The 24583-nt window shown below is 48.7% G+C and overlaps 1 protein-coding gene across 2 annotated transcripts in view; it reads left to right on the top strand.

The window, feature by feature from the left end:
- Positions 1–24583, top strand: part of TOX2 (TOX high mobility group box family member 2) — a gene marked incomplete at its 5' end in the record, with an annotated part of 116421 nt that overhangs the window by 35918 nt on the left and 55920 nt on the right. For both annotated transcript variants that reach the window (XM_081097520.1, XM_081097521.1), the window contains one exon: positions 8919–8984. In XM_081097520.1, coding sequence (XP_080953646.1) covers positions 8946–8984 — 39 coding nt within the window. The remainder of the gene's footprint in view (positions 1–8918; positions 8985–24583) is intronic.

Raw genomic sequence — 24583 nt, 5'->3', positions numbered from 1 at the left:
TAAATAATAACATAAGTAATAGCTAATAATTATTAAGTGCTTCTCTGTACCAGGCAATGTTCTAAGCACTTTCTGGATATTAATGTATTTAGGCTAAAGGGTAGTTATACCCATTTTCTAGATGAGGAAACTGAGACACAGTAGCTTAGCTAAAAAGTCTCACAGCTTGAAAAGCCAGGGATTTAAACCCAGGCAGCCTGGCAGCATAGCCCATGTTTGTAACCGCTGTGCTATCATCCTTCCCCGGGTGCTAGTGGCCTGGGGTTAAGCACACAGGGCCTGGTCCGGGTTTGAGCCTGGGGCTCTATCCCTGTCCCATTCCATCTGTGCAGCGCCTCTCTGTCCCCCTCCCCCAACGTCTTCTGGTCTTGATGTGTATCTCTGTGAGATTTCCACCTAAAACCGCACTCTCGGCAGGGCCCAGCGTGCAGCTGCACATTCGCTGCCTCTATCTTTTGAGCCGTGTTTTATCTGTGCAGAATGAGTGTTCTCATGGCCCCTTGTGGGGGCTGGAGGGAGCAGTGTATGCGGCTTTGATTGCTTCCTCTGTAGATCTTCGTGAGGCTCATCTCTCCGTCTCTGTGACTGGCTGGGCTGAGGCTGTGCATCCTTGGTCTTTGATCTGTGTGTCTGTGCAGAGGGGAGGGGCAGCAGCTTCTACAGAACAACTGTTGCTTTCATACTTGGGGTCAAGGCCAGGTTCATAACAAACTGTGTGACTTTGGGTAAGTTCCCCTACCACCCTGAGCATCCCCTTGCTCGTCTCTACAATGGGCTGGTCATGCAACCTTGGGATCTGGGAGGGCTCCAACGAGACAGCCAGTCACAGCGCTGGCCTGAGGTCTGGTATACAGTAGGTGCTCACATCAGCCTTGGGTATCATGCTCCCTGCTCTTCACCTGGCCAACTCCTGGGTGTCCTCCAAGCTTGATCATGGAGCTTCCAAGCCACCTTTGTGGGATGCCTCTCCTGAAAGGCCCTCCTCCCTGCTTCCACTCCCCTGCGATAACCTCATCCTGCCATAGTCAGAGGTTTGCCATCACTCGATATCTGAAACAAGATGCTGAATTCACTGCTGCTTTGCAAAGCTAGTCCCTCCAAATCAAGCAAGAGATGATCTTTGCAGCATTTGGGGAAGCAAAGGGTCCCGGGATGGGAGACTTTCAGAAGCAGGAGGTCTGAGACTGGCTGACCCCCAGGTGTGGACACATAGCTATCGAAGTAAGACTGTTAGTGGTCACTGACCAATGGGAATGGGCTTCACACAGGTTTTGTAGTTACTCGTTTTAGTATGGGGACTATGGGCAAAGACTGGCCTGTCTTCCTTTCTCAGACTTGAAGATTTCATTCTCCCAAGCTGCTTCAGAGGACTGGAGGCTGCTCACGGCAGGGGCTGTGTCATCACCCTGACAGTATGCCTGGGGCCAGTCCAGTGTTGGCACATAGTAAGCAGTCGCTAGGTATAGTCAACGAACAATGGCAGTCGGGAGTCCCCTTTGTAACCTCACACCCCCTTTCCTTTTTTTGCTTTTCAGCGCCTGAGACAAACTTTATTTATTGTAAATCCCCAGTGGTTGGGAGCATGTGACTAAGTGCATTGTAGGTACTTAGTACCTGATACAACAAGGGAACCAACTGATTTCATATTGTTCAGGTCTTAGACCAGGACCCAGGGTGGGAATGAATGGGGGGAAGACATGGGAGGGACGGGGTCAAGGTGAAAGAGCTGACCTTGAACAGGAGGTAGACACTCTACCTTTTCAGTCTAAAGGAAAAGAGGTCAGGTTGGGTGTGATATAATGTGGGGAAGGGCAGAGAGTTGGGGGAGGGGGTATTGGATGGGCTCAGTGACATAGGAGATGTGGTCCTCTGCTAGACTGAGGGAATGCGGCTGATGAGGGGATGAGAGTTTAGCACATAATAACAATAATAGGTAACATTTATTAAGCACCTGTCAAAAGTAATTGCCATTATTAAGCATTATGTTATAGATATTAACTCATATCTAATATCCGATAACAGATATAAAAAGCTTTATGAGGCAGGAATTAATAACTGCCGTCAGTACCATGTTACAGGCGAGGAAACTAAGGCAAAGAGATGGTCACACACAGCTAATAAGTCGTGGAACCAATCCATACTCTGATTCGGCAGTCAGTGGTACTGCCCAGTATTTCACACTAGACCGGGGAGTTGAATTAAGTCCAAAGCTGACTTGGGATGGAAGCTTTAAGGTTGGGCTCAAGAATATGGGTTTATAGAAGCAAGCAAGACTGTTAAGGTTGGAGCGCATTGCCAGAAAAGAAAAAAACAGACCTAAAAAGAGTTGGATTTCAGTGGGTTGAGGAAAGGAGGAGGAGTCGAGTGTTCCAGGCTGATGATGGGACAACATAAAGGCAGGGGTGCTGGGGGTTCCTACGACACTGGGGATGCTGTAGGAGCTGAGAGTCAGGGCCAGTGGTCATGGAGCTCCCTGGATGCCAGGGTTCATGGTGTGGAGCACTGCAGGGCTTTGATCTGAGCAGTGGAGTGATTGCCAAAAGATCCCTAGTGATAGCCAGGGTGGAAGATGGATTGGGTGTTGAGGGTCGGGGGTCGGGGGGCGCGGCGAGAAGCTGAGCAGAAATCTTCTGCAGGTGATTGGATCAGGAGGATGTAGGATGGAAGGGGTCTAGAGTCACCCTGTGGCACTGTGTGGAAGGTGACCCCTTCTCTTATGATGGCGGAGCATTGGAAAATGAGCAGACCTGCACATATGTCATGAGTTCAGTGTTGGGTGTGTTGACTTTAGGATGCTCATGGACCAAATGGGGTAGATGTCCAGGGGAAACTGTATCTTGGAATCTGGAATGAACTTAACTAAAGATGAACATTTGAGTCAGTGACATGTCATAGCCCAGAGAAACCATGACATTGTCCAGGGAAAGCATAGAGTGAGGAGGAAATATCAGACCTACTTATCTACCCACTATTCATCCCACCCACCCATTCAACCCATTTCATTCACCCAGGCATCCCAGACATCTACCCAGGCAGCCCCCACACACATCCCAACCATCTATTTGTTTATCTCACCCACCATCTCAATCTTCTTCCCATCCACTTATTTCTTCATATTCACCCAGCCATTCCATCTCATCCACTAGCCACCGGTTAATCCCTCTAATCCCAACTATCCACACATCCCAACCACCCTTCTGCCTATCCATCCATTATTCCACTTACCCATCCCATCCTCTGATTCCATCTACCCAGCTGTGGTGTCATCTTTTTATCCACCTACTGGCCCATCTCGCCCATTCATTCCCCAAACCATTCATCTTCCCCTCCCACCCATCTGTCCATTCATCCATCCAACCACCCATATACCTACTGACCATGCATTCACTCATTTTATCAATTCCTATTATTTCCTGCCTTATGGCAACCACCAGCCACATGTGACTTTTGAGCACTGTGGCTACTAGAATATTTAAAACTGCACATGTGGCTTGAGTTGTATTTCTATTTACAGTGATTTATACTATCCACCACCCATCCATCTATTTATCCATCCATCCTCCCTTCCTTCCATCTATTCATCCACCCACTTACCATATTTGTTCATCCCACAGATATTTAATTTATACCTATTATGAAAAAGTGGCTCTACAGGCCATAAGGATGAGGAGACTGAGGCTTCAAGCAGTTAAGGAGCTTGCCGGACGTGGCTCAGGTAGAGCCAGCATCATTTGACTAAGATCGGGGCTTCTCACCTTTCACCTTGGCTCCCTGTTTGCTCAGTTTCCATAAAGATTTTTAAAAAAAGGGATCTAGATGGCGTGGGGGCTGTTGGAATAGGGGCCCAGGAGCCCCTCTGGCCAAGGGGACTGACTACACAGCGTGGGGAGAGAAAGCCCCCTTAGAAGCCTCTGTGAACTGGGTCCCTGGTGGCTGTCATGAAAGGGTTACCCCACATTCGATGTTTGCAAAAATGTGGGTTCTTTCAGATTCCAAAACTCATTTCCATGACAAAACTCTTGGGAAGAGAAGATGAAGGCCTGGCTTTTGCAGAACAATCTTCCAGCTGTAATGAGGGCTGAGGATGGCGATGGGAAAGGGAATTATAATTAGAATATGAAATGGGGAAAATTAATCTATTCCAGTCGGTGCTAAGAGGATGGTTCTGGCGCTTCATGGAAATTCTTAGACTGATCTGTCCCTCTACATTTTTCTTTTCACGTTTTAAAGCATACAGAGGGCTGTGTGGTGTGAAAAGAGGTTTTTGACTGAGAAACTGATGGGTTGTGAGCTATGCACAGACTGTAAGTCCATGTGCATCTTTGCTTTGTATGTCTCTACCTGCTCAAGCCACACGTGTTTGGGTGCACATCCATGTGAGTTATATTTACACGGCTGCACGTGGTGTATTTCCACACACCTGGGCCTCCCCTCTTTCCCACGTGTGCATGCTGGGTATTGTGTACTCAGGCCTGTAAATGGTCTCTGGTATGTGCACACTCATGCTTATGCTGTGGGCACACCTGTTTGTGTTGGTTTGTGTAACCCATGGATGTGGTACATGTGTGACTAAGTGCTGTGTTGAACGCTGTGTTCCGTGTGACATGGGCCCCCGCTGGTTTGTGGTGCATATGCGGTCACCGTGCTTGGGCACACTGTATGCGTTGTATACCTTTGTGGTCACACACACACCGAGCACTCCCTGTGTGGTGGTTGTGGATGTGGTGTTCCCATCGTGCCTGTGCACGCAGAGAAGGAGGTGGCCCTGCTGTGAGCATGGAGGCTGGCTTAGTGATAGCTCCCTGTGGCCTGCAAGTTCTTTCTTTCAGAAAGGACCCTTCAGGGGGAAGGCGGAGGGGTGAGCCAGGCCTTAGTGCCCTGGAGACAAGCGCTGGGAAGCCTGGGAGCCCTTGGGGCCCCCCCTCTCCTTTCTTCCCCCCTTCTACCCTAGGCAGAGGTGGACAGAGAAAGGATGTCCCCCCACCTCCGGGCTCGGCTCATGGCTGCTCAGTAGCCAGGTCCCGAGCCCCCTGTGCTCCCAGCACCCATGCCAGGCTCCGGGGTGCCCAAATGGAGGCTGACCCAGGCCCTGCCTTGAGAACTGCCACCAACTCCTCAGGTGCCCCTTAAAAGCAGGAAGCAGGCTTGGCTGCCACATGTGGAGGAGACGCGTGAAAGAATAGGTCCACTGGAGGCAGGCTCTGGTGATGTCAGGGGACCCACTGCCCGACCGCCTTCCTACCCCCAGCACACACATCAGAATCCAGGGTCTCTCTGGCTCACATCGCCTGCGCCATTCCCCGCTGCTCACTGCAGACAAGTCCTCCCTCCCGAACCACTAACACATCCTCCTCACACACCTAGCGTGTGCCAGGGCCGAGCTGATCGTCAGTTACGCAGTGCGGGTGCAGCAAAGCCTGGTCCCTGCTGCCAAGGAGCTCCCAGCCCGGAGAGCAAGCCGAAGAGGCAGACAGACCCTCGGAAGTCCAGCCTCTCCCCACCTGCGCCATCGGGCAACTGCTTATGGTCTCCACCCGTTTCCTCGCTTTTCAGCGGGGAAGAGAGCGCCGGCTGCTTTAGGTTGTGGCAGGTTTGAATGAGACCTTTGACGGAGAGTTTTTTCGGTGGTGGGTACACTCGGGTTTGTTGAGTGCCTGCTGTGTGCATCGAGGGAGAAAGCAGACAGGCCCCTCCTTTCAGGGTGGCCCCGTCCCGGCCAGCGTTTAACGGATGGGCCACCACTCAGGCCTGTGGGGTCATCGTTCCCCCTTCTCCTTCAGTACATGCGCCCATGTTCTTAACCCAGACAGCACTGTTGGATTCCTATTGCTTTATCAAATGTTTCAAGTACCTGGTTAAACTTCATCTCCCTCCATTTCCATTCTTTCTTTTAGAACATACCTATAAATTATATGTGGTTTTTAAAAAAAGTTTCACTTTTATCAAAGTAATAGATGGCCCAGGTGACACCCAGGAGCTTTTGTTGAAAGCTCCCTGCCCTGCCCATTTCACAGTCCCATTCCTGATGCCAGCCTGTGGCGGGTGCTGGGACTTGGAGATGACCAGAACACTGTGCCAGCCTCGATGTTGCTCCCACACAGGGGCAGAAGACAGACGTGCAGACAATCTATGTTGTAAGTCAGAGGAGGTGACAGCATGGCAGACCTCCTGGAGGAGGTGATCTCTGAACAGGGCCTTGAAGCATGAGCTCTATGTCCAGTGTGTAGACGGGGCTATGCATTTGGAGTCACTGCCCAGATCCTAGGCATGACATGGCCTTTTCTTTAGCTAATTCAGCAGCCACGGAAGGATCTCTGCCTGACCCTGTGCTGGGAAGGCATTTGGGTGTAACCACCAATTCCACTGCCTTTGATGGGAAGACTGCCCTGGTAAAGATAATGTGTTCCATCCATCTTTCCATCCACCCACCCACCCATCCATAAGCATTTATTATCTCCTGTGTGCCAGGCACTATTTTAGGTGTCTGGGAGCCTCCATTTTAGTATGTGTGTGAGGGTCCAGCTATAAACAGTGAACTTGGTAAATTATGGAGATGCTAGAAGATAAAGGGGGCTATGGAGCAAAGAACAGGGAGGAGCAGGACGACAAGGGGACCTGGGGCTGGTGGTGGTGGTGGTGGAGACTGGCCTCTGAGCCGGCTGTGAGGAAAGCCGCTCTGACTGAAGTGGGTCTGGATGGACTGACATCTTGTGCCTGATGGTGGGAGTGTGGACCTTCACAGCCTCCATGAGAGCCGCTTGGCAATGTCTATCAGAGTTACAAATGCACACACAGCTGGACCCAGCGATGACACAGACGAAGCGATGGATGCACAAAACTATTCATAGAAACAAGTCAATTGCCCTGTGCCCAACCAGTCCCATGTATATGTTACGTCCATCCCGTGGGGTACTAAGTACCAGAAGACAGAATTGTGTGCTGATATAAAAACCTTCGCAGCCTAGCTAGCGTGGCTCTGTGATTGAGCGTCGACCTATGAACCAGGAGGTTGCTGGTTTGATTTCTAGTCAGGGCACATGCCTGGGTTGCGGGCTTGATCCCCAGTGGGGGGCATGCAGGAGGCAGCCAATCAATGAGTCTCTCTGATCATTGATGTTTCTATCTCTCTATCCTCCCCCTTCCTCTCTCTCTAAAAAAATCAATAAAAACATATTCCAAAAATAAAAATAAGGCTTCCCAGATGTGTTGCTAGGAGAAACATAAGGTGCAAAACAGTGTGTATAATATGCTGTTATGTGTGTGAAAGAAACGACTATGAAATGTATACATGCGGGCCATCTCCGGAAGGATATAAAGGAAGCTGATAGATGCAGCGACTGCCCCTGGAGAGGCAATGGATGGCTGGGAGGTGGGGTGGGAAGAGATTTTTCACTCTGTTGCTTTTTGTACTTTGGGAATTTTGAACCATGTGCCTATCACCTAAGGCAGTGGTCGGCAAACTCATTAGTCAACAGAGCCAAATATCAACAGTACAACGATTGAAATCTTCTGAGAGCCAAATTTTTTAAACTTAAACTATATAGGTAGGTACATTGTTATTAACTTAATTAGGGCACTCCTAAGGCTTAGGAAGAGCCACACTCAAGGGGCCAAAGAGCCGCATGTGGCTCGCAAGCCGCAGTTTGCCGACCATGGACCTAAGGAATAAAATGAAATTTCCAATGAAAATGGCCAGCTGCTGTTGGTGCCCCACCCAGACACTTCACTAGCGAGCACAGCCATCCCCCACCTGTCGTGAGCTCTGGCTGCAAATTCCTCACAGCTGGCACAGTTCTCTGGCGAGCTGTCCTTGGCCACACAGGGGCTGCCCTACTCAGATGGCTGTGCCTCCACCTGTCTGCTAGGGGCAGCCCACAGCCAGTGGAGCTACAAAAGCCAGCCTCTCGCTTCATGCTGGGACTAACTGGATGGTGCAATTCATGCGCAGAGCTCCCCATGGGATCAGGCTGCAGCAAGTCTCCAGCGGAGACCACATCCTTTGCTTAGCTCCTTGCACTGCCCTGTCCTACCTCCCTCCTTCCGTGTATGGTTATTCCTAATGGGTACTTCTCCCAAACCACATGCATTTGAATTTTTGACTCAGGCTCTGCTTCTAGGGAACATGGTCCAAGTCACCTGTCTTCAGGGAAGGGAACTACCTGGAATTGAACCAGGTGCTCTGCGGGTGTCAGTGCCACATCCCATGAAGAGGGGACTCTCATTATCCCCGTTCAATGAATGAGGAACCTCAGAAGTTCCATCACCAGCTCAAGGTGACACATCAGGGAAAAGGGCAGCCGGTGGCCCCAGAGCCCACGCTTCTCCCACTGCACCTGCTCCCTCTGCACAGAACTCTTCCTGAATCCAGGCTTGGCAGCTGCTCAGAACATAGGACTGTAGTTCCTCTACATGGTTCCTACCACGGTCCTCACTGCTGCAGCCAGCGGTGGCCTAAGGGGCAAATGTGAGGGGGCAGAGCAACTTAGGATGGTAAGACCTGGAGGGCACATCTGGGGCAGGCTGTCTTGACACCAAAGCTCTGGAGACCTCAGCTTCCCTCCATCATGTGGAATTCCAACTCTCGCTGGTAGCCTGTGGTCATTTTGGCCAAGAGAGAGATTTACATACTTCCAGAGATGGGGAGCTCAGTATCAGGCAAGGCAGGCTGCCACCTCTGTGGACAAGGTATAAAGGGCAGAAAGGTTCTCTTCACTTCGTCCTACCTGTGATGAATGATGCTCACCCTCAGCGAGCTGGGGCTGCTGCTCCACCCTGGAGGGATCCCTGCTGACAGGGAAGCCTGGGCTCCGTCTTTGCTTCTTTCCCCTCCGAGCATCCAGTCCCCTGGCCACCTCTGGCTTCTCCTGGGCCTTCCTGAGAACATTCTATTCAGAGCTTCTTCTCTCTCTGTGTTCCAGTTCGATGGTGACAGTGCCTACGTGGGGATGAGTGACGGAAACCCAGAGCTTCTATCAACCAGCCAGGTGGGTGCGCCGTCCTTTCTGAGTTGGGTGGGGGGTGTCTAGCCTTGGGCTGGCTGGAGCCAAGCTGCTCTGGGGTGGGAGGGGTACAGAGTGGAGGCACAGCCCACCACTGTCGTCCTCTTGCAGAATAATTAAGAATATCAGTTGAATCCCCTTAAAAGGGATGATAAACCAGGACTACAGTGTTTTCTGTAAATCACCTACCATTACTAAAAATAGGATAAAACTCCAAATGTGTTGTCCATATTCCCCATGCACAGAGGGGAAAATTTTAGCAGCACTGAGTAGAGATGTCACATGTTCCCTGGTGCTGCCGGACCCTTGCCACCACACAGCACCCATGGGGGCATACGTTGGCGTGGAGGCGTACACCTCATCCAAAGGCACGTGGGTTTCTCCTGCTGGGATTTGACTTTCCACTGAAAGCCTGGTCTCTGAAGATTAAGGTGTTTTTCAGCTGGGAGCATCCTCAGACACTCTGATGCCGGGAGTTTCCTCACTGCAGGCTGGGACTCCGGGGAGGGCCCTCGCTGCAAGCTGTCTTGAGGAGGAGGAGACATTATTAACCCCGTTTTATAGATCAAGCGACTGAGGCTCAAGGATGTTTACTGACTCATCCTGGGAGCAGTCCAGCTGGCATTTGAACCTGCATAGCTGGGACTCAGAGCTGCACACATGACCTTGCTGTGTATGTGGAGAGCTCCAGTCCCACCTCAAGGCTGCCACCAACTTGTTTCAGCCTAAATGTCATTCTTTAGAGAGCTCTTGGTGACCCCAAAATCCAAATTAGGTCCCCTCCGCATGATTCTCTCTCATGGTACCGTTTCCTTTTAACTCACGACATCTGCCACCGTTTGTGGTTGTCTGCTTACTTGTGCAATGACTTGGTTAACATCTGATTTCCACTCCAGACTGTGTCCTCCAAGAGGGCAGGATCTGGTCTCTCTTTTTCACGGTTGTGTCCTCCATTTTAGCACAAAGCCTGGCATATAGAAGGCACTCAGGAAAGATTTGCGTCATGAGTGAATGTGGCTCCTTCTTTTCTCTGACTTGAGTTTCCTAACAGTGGAATGAGGTGGTTGGACTCACAAGGGTCTTTCCAAGACTCCTGAGTCATCACTCGGAGAGTCTTCTTAACTTAGAACTTTGTAAAGAAGACACCAGGATCCCCTGAGATTGACTAAGTCCACCTGGTGGCAGGAGCCAACCTTGCTGTGAATAGATTTGGTGATTATAATATAGACTTCGTATAGTGTATCAGTTAGCTTTTGCTGCATAACAAGGCACCCAAAAAATTTAGTTTCTTAAAACAGTAAATATTTACCTACTTCATAATTTCATGGGTTGGCAGTTTGGTTGGGTTCAGGCAGGTGGCTCTTCTGGTCATGGCTAGGATCGTTTAAGTGACAGCAGGAAGCTGCCAGGTCAGCTGTAAGCTGATTAGTCTGAGGGACTCACTTCTACTCAGATGGTCTCTTGTCCTCCGGCAGGCTAGCCCCAGGTTGTTCATGCAGTGGGAGAAGGGTTCCCAGAGCAGGAAGAGCAGAAGCTGCAGGATCTCTTGAAGTCTAGGCGTAGAGCAGGCACATGACTACCTCCAGGGCATTCGATTGGTCAAAGCAAGTCATAGGGCCAGTCTAAATTCAAGGAATGGGGAAATAGACTCCACCTGTTAATGGGAGGTGCTGCAAAGTATTGTGGTCTTTCCACAAACTAGCACGTGGGAAACCTGTGGCATGTTATTCATGCCGTTTTGCTGAGGAATAATGGACTCTCTGGGACCTACAGCTCCCAGTGGCTTGGTTGGGCTCCACTGGCCTCTAGTTCTTAATGGCAAAAATTCTGTATATTTCTTTCCAGTATTTTCCCTGGAGTGCTTGCTTGAACTCACACACAACATTTGCACACAAACATGCAATCACCGTGTGTTGCCTCATCCACTGCAGGAAATGTGTTCTCCCAGCTACTGAAGGATTGACATAAACATGTGGCAAAATGAAAGTCTTGTAGCCAATAGAGGATTCAGAGGATAAACACTCTAAATGGCATAAAATGCAGTTTATAAATACAGTTAAGTACAATGTTTACCCATTTAGCAAATGTTTATTGGGCAGCTATTATGTGCAAAGCTCTGGACATCAGCTGGAAGCCATTTCTGGGAGATGTTTGCTTCTAGAACATCCATTTTCATCATGTTGAAAACCTGCTCTTCCTGAAACCCCATCTTCTTTATTTAGAAACTGCAGCTGAGACAGAGGTTCTGACAGGATATACATCAGCCAACTGGATCCTCCTCTAAAAACTTTCAAACCAGCTCTTTTGGGCTTGAAGTTTCTTTTGCAAATTCATGCTCCATTGTTTGGCTTTTGCAAGTCTCCACAAAATTCCTGCATAGCAGCTTTAGCGTTTACATATGATCACTTTTTCCTCCTCCCTGGAGCTGGCATTTCTTTTGTACTAGACTTGCCTGGGTGGTCTGAGACCTGCTGCTGTTCTCAGGCATGGTTTCTGGCCCATCAGCATCTTCGGAGGGTGGAGGGCCTGGTAGAGATCAGCTCTTCCCCAGTTGGGAGCAGACCCGGCAGGAGTTACAGGGGTTCCTGGTTCCTGGTTGTGTGACCTGGGAGGCGTAGAAAGAGGAAAGGAACTGGCCTGGGACCTCAGCAGGCCGCATTCAAATCCCAGCTCTTCCACAGCCCAGCCAGGAGCCCTCACGTAAGTTATGCCAGCCTCCTGTCCAATGGGAAGAGCCACACCCACCCCGAGGCTGTTGTGAGAGGTCCATGAGGTGTGTGTTGTGAATTCTGTTGTGCCTCCCAGTTTCCCTTCACCAGGCCAGGGCAGCTCTTTGCAGCTGCTTCCTCTCTGGAGAATTGGCCTCTGCCGAATGGGAGCCATGAGCTGTGGGGAGACCTGGCCCCTTGTCTCAAGGGGAGACCAACTCTATAGCTCTCCCAGAACGTCCTCGCTCAGCTCCTTCCTGCCCCATAATGCTCCTCTCCCTTCCTTCCTTCAGAGTCACTTCTCAGTAAGTCACTGTCTCAGCAATTCCCATCTCAGGTTCAGCGTCAAGGGAATCTAGCTACAACAGTATACTTTACATACTGTTGTAAAGTACCTGTGTTCCATAAAACTAGTGAGGATTTTTTTTTTTAATATTTTTTATTGATTAAGATATTACATATGTGTACCCTCTACCCCCCCCTCTCCCCGCTCACCCCCTCACCCCCCCGTTGTCCGTGTCCATTGGTTAGGCCTATATGCTTGCATATAAGTCCTTTGGTTGATCTTTCCCCCTTGCCCCCACCCTCCCCTACCTTCCCTCCAAGGCCCGACAGTCCAATCAATGCCTCTCCGTCTCTGGATCAGTCCTTGTTCATCAGTTTATGTTGTTCATTATATTCCACAAATAAGTGAGATCTTGTGGTATTTATCCGCTCTCCAGTTCCATCCATGCTGTGGCAAATGGTAAGAGTTCCTTTTTCTTCTTCCTCTTCTTAAAGAATACCTTTCAGCATTTCATATAATGCTGGTTTGGTGGTGATGAACTCCTTTAGCTTTTTCTTATCCGTGAAGCTCTTTATCTGACCTTCCATTCTGAATGATAGCTTTGCTGGATAAAGTAATCTTGGTTGCAGGTTCTTGCTATTCATCTCTTTGAATATTTCTTGCCACTCTCTTCTGGCCTGCATGGTTTCTGTTGAGAAATCAGCTGACAGTCGGATGGGTACTCCCTTGTAGGTAACTGACTGTCTTTCTCTTGCTGCTTTTAAGATTCTCTCTTTATCTTTTGCTCTTGGCATTTTAATTATGATGTGTCTTGGTGTGGTCCTCTTTGGATTCCTTTTGTTTGGGGTTCTCTGCGCTTCCTGGACTTGTAAGTCCATTTCTTTCACCAGGTGGGGGAAGTTTTCTGTCATTATTTCTTCAAAAAGGTTTTCAATATCTTGCCCTCTCTCTCCTTCTGGTACCCCTATAATTCTGATGTTGGTACGCTTGAAGTTGTCCCAGAGGTTCCTTACACTATCTTCATATTTTTTGAATCTCTTTTCTTTTTTCTTTTTCGGTTGGGTATTTTTTGTTTCTTTGCATTTCAAATCTTTGACTTGATTCTTGGGATCCTCTTGTCTGCTGTTGGAGCTCTGTAAAGTATTCTTTATTTCAGTCAGTGTATGCATAATTTCTAATTGGTCCTTTTTCATGACCTCCATGGTCTCACCATACTCCTTGAGGGATTCATTAAATTTATCGGCGGTTTCCATAAAATTCTTGACAAACCTTATAAACGTGGCCTTGAACTCTATATCCAGTCGTCTGGCCTCCTCCGTTTCTGCCAATTGTGACCTGTTTCTTTGTCTCCGCATTTTGGCTGCTTCCCTGTGTTGATAGAGTGGCCTGCGCGCCAGGTGTCCTGTAGGGCCCAGTGGCTCAGCCTCCCTAGTTACCCGGGGTGGACACTCTTGGTGCACTCTTGGTGCCTGGCTTGTTGTAGGATCACTGGGAGGAATTGACCTCCAGGCCAATTGGCTGTGGGAAGCAGCTATGTCTGAAGTGGGAGAATGGACCCCCTCTGACCACTGGGTACAGTGGCTCCTGGATCTAAGGAGGTGCTAATTCAGCCCCTGCCTGAGGCCACACAGCAGGAACTTCGAAGAGGCTCAGCTGTGAAGCAATGCAAGTCGCTGCGGGGCCTTGGGCCTTCTCTTGGAAGTTCCGGGTCTGGCTGGCCCGGCTGCAGTTAGGTAATTATCAGGTTGCAAAGTTCTGGGGCATTCACATGCAAAAGCCTCTGCCGCAGACCGGGTGGGGCGGGGTCTCAGGGAGTCAAAGGCCGTGGAAAGAAGCTATGGCTGATTCTCCGCGCCCGGAGTGGCGCGTCTCAGTGTCCCGGCAATGGCTGCAAGCACCTCCGAGGGAAATCTGCCCCCAAGTTCGCCCGCTGCCGCCTGAGAGAGCAGCCTCTGCCCGTATGAGTCCTGGGTCCCCAGAGACTTCGCAGAACCGGAGATCAGAGCAGTCGGGAGCTTGTGATTCAAAAAGACAGCCGCGTCCTCAGGTGCCACCCCCTTTCCGGGTGCGCGAGCCGCCGCGTACCTCTGCACTCAGCCTCCGCAGCTCCTCTGGCTCTCAGCGTGCTTTTCTTTTCTTCTAGTTGTAGAAATTACACTCAGCCAGCCTTCCTGTTGTTTTGGACGATGTTTGCTCCGTCCTTTGGGCTAATTTTCAATTGTTATGTGGGGCGACTATTTCCCGGTGTTTATCTATGCCGCCATCTTAGTTTCTCCCGAGGATTTTTTTTTTGCATTTTATTTTATTGTTTAAAGTATTACAAATAGTAGTACATACGTCTTCTTTTTTTTCCCCATTGACCTTCCCCCAGCCTCCCCTACCCACCCCCCCGCCCCCTCCCCCGCCGCACATGCCCTCCCCCCAGCCCCCACCCCGTGTCTTGCGCCCATTGGCTATGCTTATATGCATGCATACAAGTCCTTCGGTTGATCTCTTACTGCCCCCCAACCCTCCCCAGCCTTCCTGCTGTAGTTTGACAGTCTGTTTGAGGACTTATTTCTATTTTTTTAAATTATTTTTTAAAAATTATTTGTAACTTAATTTGCTATCATTTTAAATTATTTGAGGATGTGATTGTATTATTTTTTTATTAAAATTTTTTCAATGACAGTTTACATTCCTATTATTGTGCATTAGTTTCAGGTGTACAGCCTAGTGCAGTGATGGCGAACCTATGACACGCGTATCAGAGGTGACACGCGAACTCATTTTTTTGATTGATTTTTCGTTGTTAAATGGCATTTAAATATATAAAATAAATATCAAAAATATAAGTCTTTGTTTTACTATGGTTGCAAATATCAAAAAATTTCTGTATGTCACACGGCACCAGAGTTAAGTTAGGGTTTTTCAAAATGCTGACACGCCGGGCTCAAAAGGTTCGCCATCACTGGCCTGGTGGTTAGACAGTCCTATACTTTACAAAGTATATTGTAAAGAAAATACTGATATTTCCAGTACCCACCTGGCACCATGCGTAGTTATTACGATATTATAGATTATATTTCCTGTGCTGCACTTTATTGTTTCTGTTGTTTTTATTACCATAAACAATACTTTGGTTGCGGAAGACAAATCTCTGCTCACTTCTGGTGCTCATTTCTAACTCTGAGCCTTTGTGTGTACTCTTTCCTCTGCTAGACATCCCCTAGCCATTCACCCAGCACATGCCTGTTTGTTCTCTCAGGGACACGCAAATGTCACCTCCTCAGTACAGCCTTCCTGGCTGTGGGTAGAGTTTCCACTCTCATGGCTCTAAATACTACTACTAGGGATTTCTGACTTTGTCCTAGGAGTTATTGAAAAAACTCTGTGTGTGTGTGTGTGTGTGTGTGTGAGAGAGAGAGAGAGAGAGAGAGAGAGGAGAGAGAGGAGAGAGAGAGAGAGAACTGGAACATGACTATTTCTAGCACATTCAGTTAGTCAAAGCAAGTCACTGGGCTTTGTTAGTGAGAAGGAGAAAAGAGAGAGATTGATATTGAATGACGTGATCAGATTTGCAGTTTTAAAAGCTCTCAGTGGCAAAGGTGGATACAGGGAGACCACACAAGAGGGTGTGTAATAGGCCAAGTGGAAGGTTGATGTGTCCTAGATTGTGGTAGAGGAAATGGAAAGAAGTGGATGGATCTGAGATACGTTTTGGAAATCAAGTTGGTAGGTCTTGACGATGATGGATGTGGAGGAGCAGAGAAATGGAGGAGAAAGGGCGCCTCTCACTCAGGCGTCCAGCGTGGACCCATTTCCCAGCACAGTGGTGCCATTTTCTTAGCTGGGGAGGAGCAGGTTGGTGAGGTCAGACTTGGACATGTTACATTTGAGAGGCTTGTCCAAGGAGGTAGGTAGTTGCCAGATTCTGGAGCTCCTGCGGGAAGTGAGCTTGGAGGTATTAAAACCTTGACAGGCTGAAACTTGCAGAAAGAGGGGAGAGTGAGAAGGGCAGAGAACCAACGACCCTTACATTTGGGCTCTCACATTTAAAAACAGAGTGGAGGAGGAAGGGAAGACCGTGAAACAAGGGGAGAAGCAGTGCTAGCGAAGCAGAACAGGGAGTCTTAGAAGCCGAGGGCAGATTGTTCCAAGAAGGAGGAAGGGATCTGGGGAGAAATGATGTTGGAGCCACAGCTACTTCCCTATCAAAGAATCAGCTTTAAGTAATTGAAAGGTTTATATGTGCTCAAGGAAACTGTAAAGGCACCAGAAATAAAGCCTTTGAGGTATATGTTACAACTTCGGGGTGGGAAAGACATTTTTTATGCCTCAAAGTCCTAGAAGAAAAGACTTAAAAATTTGACCATAAATTAATGAAAAACAACTTTTGCATGGCCTTAACAGCTAGACAAATGAAAAATTGGGCAAGAGTATTTTCAACTCACAATATAGTCAAAGGACTAATTTCCTTAATATGTAAAAAGTCCTTAGAAATCAATTCAAAACCCAGTAGAAAAACAGGCAGGAGATATGAACCAAGCATTTACAGAAAAAGAAATACAAGTGAATCTTAAATATATGAAAAGATGCTAAAAACAATTTATAAGAGGAACAAATTAATTTTTTTTACCCATTAGAGTGGCAACAATCCAAAGGTTTGATAACATGCTCACTCTGCCGGAGCGCCTGTGGGGACACAGGCACTTCACACATAACGCAAGGAGAGTAAGTTGGTGTGACCCCTATGCAGGGCACATTGGCAACATCTATCAAAATTGCAAATGCATTAACCTTTAACCCAGCAGTTCCCTTCTTGGAAATATATCCTACAGATATCTTTGCACACATGAGAAATGACATATTCAAGATTATTCATTTTGGTATTGTTAATAATGGCAAAAGATTGGAAACAACCCAATTTGCAATAATATGGGACTAATTAAAGAAATTCCGTACGTCTGTCAAGTGGAATACTGTGTGGCTGTCAGAAAGAATGAGGAAATGGAAGAAATATGGAAGTTCCTTAGATACATTACTTACTGAAAAAAGCAAGGTTGAGGACAGTAAGTACAGTATGTTACCACTTGTGCAAAAAAAGGGCAATAAGAATGTAAATTTCTGTGTGCTTATATTTGATTAAAGCAACTCGGGAAGGACACATGGAAACTAGTAACATTGGCTTTGTATATTCTGTGTGTGTTTGTACATGTTGTCTGTGCATAATATTGAAACTGGGCAGGTAGACAGGGTAGAAAAGAGACTTTTTCACTGTACCTTTTTACATTTCAGGGGTTTTAAACCATAGGGATTTGTTATAATTTCAAAAAGTTATGTAAAATTTAAACAAGAAGGAGAGGCTCAAATGCTTCTGAGGGATTGGCTGAGATAAGAGTAAAATGTATCTAATAGTTTTAGGAAAAGGAAGCTACCCAGGACCACAGAGAAAGCAGGTTTATTTTTGTTCTTTTTTTAAAAAAAATTAAAACTTATTTCAATTTTAAAAAATTAAAACTTACTTTCAAACTATTTTCTAATGCTAGATGGGGTCCGGGGCAGGTCTGCCCTGGGCCAGGCGGCAGTGTGTGGGTTCTTGACTTGAGGCAGGAAAGAGTTCACACCGCAAGTCCAGGCGATTTTGAGAGTATGTTTGTTACAGCTGGGACAGTGAAATGAAGGAAGGGTTTAGGACAGAAAAATCAACAGTTGAGAGCCTAGGTGGGCTTCTTTGGCTTTTTAGAAACTTTATAAGAAAGAAGTAGGCACATGAGCTGCATGAATTCACTGAGAAATAAAACTCATTGTGACAGAAGTGAGCGATAGGTTCAGGGCGTGAGCCCAGGACGAGCTGCCTCTGCCCACTGCTCCCCTAGTTGCAAGTCTTGTGGGGACCCTTAGAGTTTAGGAGGAGAGAAGAGATACATCCCTAAGGGGGAAAGGCATGGGTATGCTCTAGAAAGAGAGCCCTTGGAAAAAAAAAAGCAATTTTGATGGGTAGAGGATGTTGTGTGGGTGGAGGAGCGGTGAGGTAAGGATGTAAACTGTAAGTATGGACAATCTGTGAGAAGTCTGGCTGTGCAGGACATGGGCGAGGGCCTTAGCTCAATGAGATGAGGGCTCCTTAGAAGAGATTTTTTTTGAAGGACAAGAGTTGTCTTCAGAATGTTTAATCGTTGATGGAAGGAGTCCAGAAGAGAGGGTAATGCTCAGGGTTCAAGAGAGGAAGGGTTCATTGATGGTTTCGGTTTTGGGAGAAGGTGGGAGTGGGTGGGTCCTGCTCAGAGCTGGACAGAGTACCTTTGTAGATGGGATGGCTCAGAGCAGAGGGCGGCTGCATCTGAAAGCATCTGCTTCCTCAGAGAGGTTGATGGGCTGGCCCTGGAGGTCTGAGAGGCGGAGAAGGTCCGGGATATTGGTTGTGGCGCGCAAGAGACTGAGCTGTTGGTGCAGGGGCTGTGGGTGCAGACAGTTGGGTGAATCAGGGCAGGGAACTTGCCAGGCACGGTACCCAAAGGACACAGCTTTTTCTTGCCCCAAAGAGAGACTGAAGTGAAGGATCAGGGAATCTAGGCGGGGTAAGGAGAGAAAGAGGGAAGGAGCTGGATGGTGAGGACACGTTAGTCACAGAGTGGATGTGGGGTGGTGATTCAAAGGTGAGCAGCTGTGGCTGGGCGTTGACGGGCTCCTGGGTGTGTCCAGGGAGAGGGGAGCTGACAGAGTGGAGCCGAAGCTCCTGGGAGCCGAGAAGCCAAGAGCCCAGTAGCATCATGGTGGCTGCTAAAGGGACCCAGGCTGGTGCTGGCGTGGGGTGGGTGAGAAGCTGGAGCCCAGAGCTGACGGCCGGAAGCACGATGGAGAAAGGGGACAAGCAGGAGATGTGGGGGCAACGTGAGTGGCTTGATGCTGGTGGAGCTGAGTGGGGTGGGGTGGATTTGCAGGGAAGGTGATAGTGGTCTGGTTGGGGCAGTGGAGAGGGAGGAGGATCAGTCCTGCCTTCCCACCTGAGATACGTGGGCAGTGGGGGAATGGGCAGCTCATCCCAGAACATGTGGAGGAGACAGGTTCCCACTGTGGCAGGAGATGGAGGGGAAGGTGTATTCTAAGAAGCATCTGGAGAAATAGAGGACTTGTTCTTAGAGTGGGAGTCCCAGTGGCCCCAGTGGTTGTGTGCTAGGGGAGAGGTACTGTACAGTAGGGTGTAAGGTTCAGGGGGCTCCTTGGGTAATCCTAGGCCTATGGAGTGGTGAATACCACCATTAGGAGCACTGCCAGGTGTGAGCAGTGCCCAGCATGGGCCCTTCCTAGACATACCAGCAGAACATGTGCTGGAGTGGAGTTATCGTATCCCAGAGGCCAAGATTTCTGTACCTACAGGGCGTCAATGGTATAATCATGAGGCCAGAAGACCAGGAGCTGGTCAGAGTTAGGCCTGCAGTCCCTGGGCGCTGTCCTTGTGGCCTTGAAGGCGCATCCTCCTTCCAGCAGGGGGCAGTGTAAGATGCCCAGAATGGGGAAAGAGCCGGGAATGCTGAGTTCAGGTTCAGCTCCACTCTATACCCTCTTCCTGTGTTGGTATCTCTCTGAGCCTCAGTTTCCTCATGCAGATAATGAGGGTAGATGGCCTGTTGGCTTTTTCCAACCCTAAATAGTAATGAGGCTGACAATAATGACATGTACAGTACAATTCCTTGGGCCCAGGCACTGGGGCTAAATGTTTTCCATAGCTGGTCTCATTTCATCCTGTGAACTCTATCGGGTAAACACTGTTGCTCTCCCATTTTACAGATGAGGAAACCGCAACACAAAAGACAAGATTGGTGATGGAGTCTTTTTTAAACAAACAAACAAACAAACAAAAATGTTTCCCATCCAATGTACTGAGAGGCAGGAGGCTCTCCTGCCATTGCCATTGTCGAAATCTAAGATTCTAGGCTTGGCAACTCTGGCCTCTGAGTCTGTGTACCTCCTAAAGGGCAAAGACCACATGGCTTTTGTTGCTTTAATTAAAACCTGGGTGAAGGGCTCGCGATTCATATTAAAATGAAATTGTGTTTCGCCTGCTGTGGTGCAGAGAAGGGAACAGCAGCGATTACTGCTAAGATTACAAACAATCAAACAGAAAAGGCCTTTTGCAAGCATTTCCTATTAAAGCCACAAACATCACACTTTAAAAATAATTACGGTTGTGTTATCGGAACATGATTCATGAATTCTGAATAAATATGAGGGGCCTTAAAGGAAACGGTTTCAAGACCATAGATTTTGCTCAAATCTGATGAAATTTAATATCATTGCGCAGCTGGAGGATAAAATGCGAGGAGGGGGAAACCCCATCCTCCTATGTATATGGAAAGAATTGAGTAGATGTCAGACTGAACTAATGAGCTTCCTCACATCAGTCCTTACACACGGGCTCAGAAAAATGGAATAGCCTCTCTGGTTTTCAGTGCTGAGAAGGAGTTGGCACTTACACCTCACCAATCTTAATTTTGCATTCCAGTGGCGGAAAATATATTTATTTTAAAGCTCTAGATTCCCAGCTGTAAGATGAGATGTTGAAATATTTGAGGGCACAGGCATGGAGGCATCAGGGGGCAGGTTTGGGGGAGGGGGGTCTTTGTCTGCATTTATTGCACCTCCCCCGCCATAAAGACATTTTTCATACAATGCAGTGAATGTTTACAGCATATAGTTTTGTTTCCTTCCAACTATTATGAGAGAAATTGAATCCCTGGAAACATTCACTCTCTCTAAATGGAATGGAAACAATGAAGATGGTGCAGGAAGTTTATGGGGTGGGGGAGGGAGCAGCAGTGAGGTGGAAATGGGATTTCAAGGATTTTCTTTAAAACGGCATGCCTCTCCCATTCCCAGCCATCCCGATCTTAGCATCTTCTGCCGGGCCTGGGTCTATGCTGGGGAGGGTGGAGAGTCCCTGACTGAACACATTTACTCATCACCACGCATGTGACCCAGGAGTAGAGAGGAGGCCAGAGGCGGGGCCTGTCCGGAACGGTGCTTGGTCCTGAGCTTCTGGAGGATCAAGAGCCTGGGCCTGGCCCTCTTCAGCCTCTCTCGCTGTGGGCCCTTGGGTGGGTCATTTGCCCTCTCTGAGCCCTGGTTTTTGCACCTGTGAATGGGGGCTGAATGGGTGTCTGCAGGACCTTCTAGGTTATGTCTTGTGGCCAAGGGGTTGGCCTCCTCCGTCCACCTGAGTCCCAAGGAGGGACAGTGATTGTCCAGCAGACCAGAGACTGACCTCCCCGACCTGGGTGAGCCGGCGCAATGCTGAGGGCGGCCCTGAGGCTCTGAGGGAGGTTTCAAAGAGGCGTTGTTGGTCCGGTGGGTTATAAGGAGAAGGACACAGAAGACAGACAGACCTGGGCTCACATTCTGATCTTGACATTTCGTGGCTTGGTGACCTTGAACCAACTTTTCTGAGCCTCCTTTTTGTCTTTAGAATCTCCTCAAAGGGATGTGGGGAGAAGTAAGATACATTTATACCCAACGTTATAGTGCTTGGTACCTGGCAAATGGTAGTTGGCATGAGGTCTATGAAAGTATCCGTTTTGTAAATGAAAAACTGATTTTCAGGTGATCAAACAACCTGCCAAGGTCACCCATCCGGGACGTGGTGGGCACGGAAGTCAAATGCAGCATCAGAAACATCAGCAGAGGGGAGGGCACTCAGCTGTTCTATCTCATGAAAATCAAATTACGTTAAGGCTTGAAATGAGAGTGATGATATTGGAACTGTCTTGCTTTTAAAATGTGCCAAGAAACGCACCCTCCCCTCCTGATCATTCTCAGCCTGTTGAAGATGTGCCACCCTCACTCCCACCCCCTCTGCCCATTTGATCACCCTCCAGCCCAGCGCTCAGGGAACAGCTGGGCTTGCCAAGCCCCCTTGATGCATATCTCACTCTTATTAACATGAAAAGGCCTTCATGGGGTCCAGACAGCCAATTTCTTGTCTCTTATATACTCAAAGCCCGTGGCTCTGATGGGAACAAAGGCCTAGGCCTGAGGTCGTTGCCCTGCCAGACCTGGCATCCTTCTTGCCAGCTCCCATGGGAGTGTGGAGTGCGAGGGACTCCGTTGCAGATCTGTGCTCCAGGGAACTCTTGCTTTTGCCTTGTTCTCACTGTGTGACCTCAACCAAATTACTTAACCTCCGTGGCCTCGCTTTCCACCTCTGTAAAATGGGAGTGTTACTACCTCCCTTGCAGGTTAGTTAAGAAAACCAGAAGTGGATGCAGTTTAATTAAGTAGTGTAGTTTAGTTAGACTAGTTAGGTGAGTGTAGGTTAGTTAAGAGGACTGGTTAAGTGGGTATTAAGTAACCAGTTCAGACAATGCTGCTTATGATAGGAGCTTGATAAAGTTTTTGTTGTTGTAACAATTTGCAATGTAGAGAAGAGAAACACGTTCGTGGAGGAGCGAGGAAAATGCCTGGTAGCTCCTGTTTTCTGTGGCCATTTTTTATACAGCGCTGGGATGGAATGAATGAGATGGGGCTTGCGTGCCAGGGAAATAGAAATCCAGCCCAGGAGCCCTCAAGTGCTGGGGTCTCGCCTGGTGGCAGAGTCTGAACCGTCGCCCAGGGGCACGGAGCTGGGTATCCTGGGAGCGCTGGGGTGCACAGCCCGGGGGGAGGTTGTGTCAGCTGGGGAAGGGCAGGGAGAGGGACCATGGGAACGACTGGTGGGAGGGAGATGGGGAAGCAGGGCCTTGCGGAAGCCTTGCTTTGCACTGAGTTGGGCTTGTCCTCATCCGAGTCCCCTCAAGAAGACCTTAAAGCTCCGTGTAACAGCTCAGGGTCTTTGGGGGGGGGGGGGTCTGTGCCACTCTGGCTGTTCCCTGTGCTGGGATGGCCCTCAGGGCAGGTGGTGTATCTGTGCAATAAGCAAGCACAGAGCAGCTGTAATTTTATTGCTGCTGCTGGACTCAGTCAGCAATGACCAGCGGTAGCAATGGGAGGGGACGAGCAGCAGAAGGTGGGGAGCATTCTGATTTCTGAAATGCCCCCCACCCGCCCCCCGCCCCACCACCACAATGCAGGAAATGGGACAGAGCAGAAACACCAAGTTGGCAAGGATGTGGAGTGGCTGATGCCCTCACACACTGCTGGGTAGATTGTATGATCACTTTGAAAAATGGCCTAAAGCTCTGTGACCCAGCAATTCAGCTCCTAGGGGTTCACTCAACAGAAATACAGTCATCTGCTCACCAGACGTATAAGGATGTTCATCGCAGCACTTTTTATAAAGCACAAAACTGCAAAAATCCAAGTGTCCATCAACAGTAGATTGGATAGATGATTGCAAAATATTCTAACACAGTGGAATACTATGCAGCAATGAGCATGAGTGAATTATAACACACGCAATAATACGGACGAGTCTCATAGACACCAGGTTGAAGGGAAGGAGCCAGGCACCAACGCAGCACCTTCTGGATGGTTCTATTTACATAAGGCACATGCATAGGCAAAGCTGACCCACGGTGACAGAACTCTAACTGTGGCTATGCTGGTGGGATGGGGACCGGGGGGCCTAGAGGAGCCTCAGAGATGCTGGTAGGGGTTTCTCTCTTCATTTGGGTGCTGTTTACACAAGCCTGTTTGCCTGGGCAAGATTCATCATCGAGCTGTACACTATGACCTGTGCATTTTCTATTGGCATCCTCTGCTTCAATAAAGAGTAAAAAACTCATCAAGGCATTTGTACAAGTGTCTCCATGTTGAGAGGTGGCGGGTGGGAAAGGGGACCTGGCCAGATCAGCTCATTTGCATCTTGTGCCAATCAGTGTGTTCACTCCCGGTGTGAATGACCAGCCCTTGACAGCCTGCGCACTTTATTGAACTTGCTCGGAGGGGAGGAATGGTGTGAGCCTCCTAAGGGATGACGAACTGTGAGATTGCTCCAGCCCGGGCTTGCCCTGGGGAACCAGGTGATATGGGATTCTCGGGTTTGCTCAGCTCTGCAGGCTCTGACCTTCATGCCCGTTTCTCTGTGGACAGAGTTTTCAGAAAGGTTTGACCACATGAACACCTAAAATTAAAGTGTGTATGCCTGGGTGTGTGTGTTTGTGACACAATATCGTAGTGCCAGAAAATCTTGATTATGGAATATTTGAAGATGTCTCTGGAAAAGTGCCTCCAGGCGCGCACGCGCACACACACACAAGCTTGTATGCAAACACGTTCATGCACACATATGAGCACACGTCCCCGTCATGCTCACACAGGCATGCTTGCTGACAGACACCAGTTCACATGTTAAGCATCACTGTGTGACTCTGGGCGAGTTACTCAGGGCTCAGTTTCCTCAGTGAAATGGAGGTAATGATATCACCTGGATCTGGGGTTGTTGTGAGCAGTACACACACACACACACACACGGATGAGATTTTTATTTGTGTTATGTTTTTAATGGCCGCCTCCCTCTTAGACTGTTGGTTTCACAGGTGCAGGGACCTGGCACATTGTAGGAGCTGAATTAATACTTGGTGAGAGAGGAGGGAGGGAATGAATGAATGAACAACTCTTGCAAATCCACTGGCACACGTGCTGACATTTACACACAGTCACATACACATTGGTAC

The sequence above is a fragment of the Myotis nattereri genome (genome assembly GCF_964212035.1).
Source record: "Myotis nattereri genome assembly, chromosome: 8".
Lineage (NCBI taxonomy): Eukaryota > Metazoa > Chordata > Mammalia > Chiroptera > Vespertilionidae > Myotis > Myotis nattereri.
This window is presented reverse-complemented; position numbering and strand designations above follow the sequence as displayed.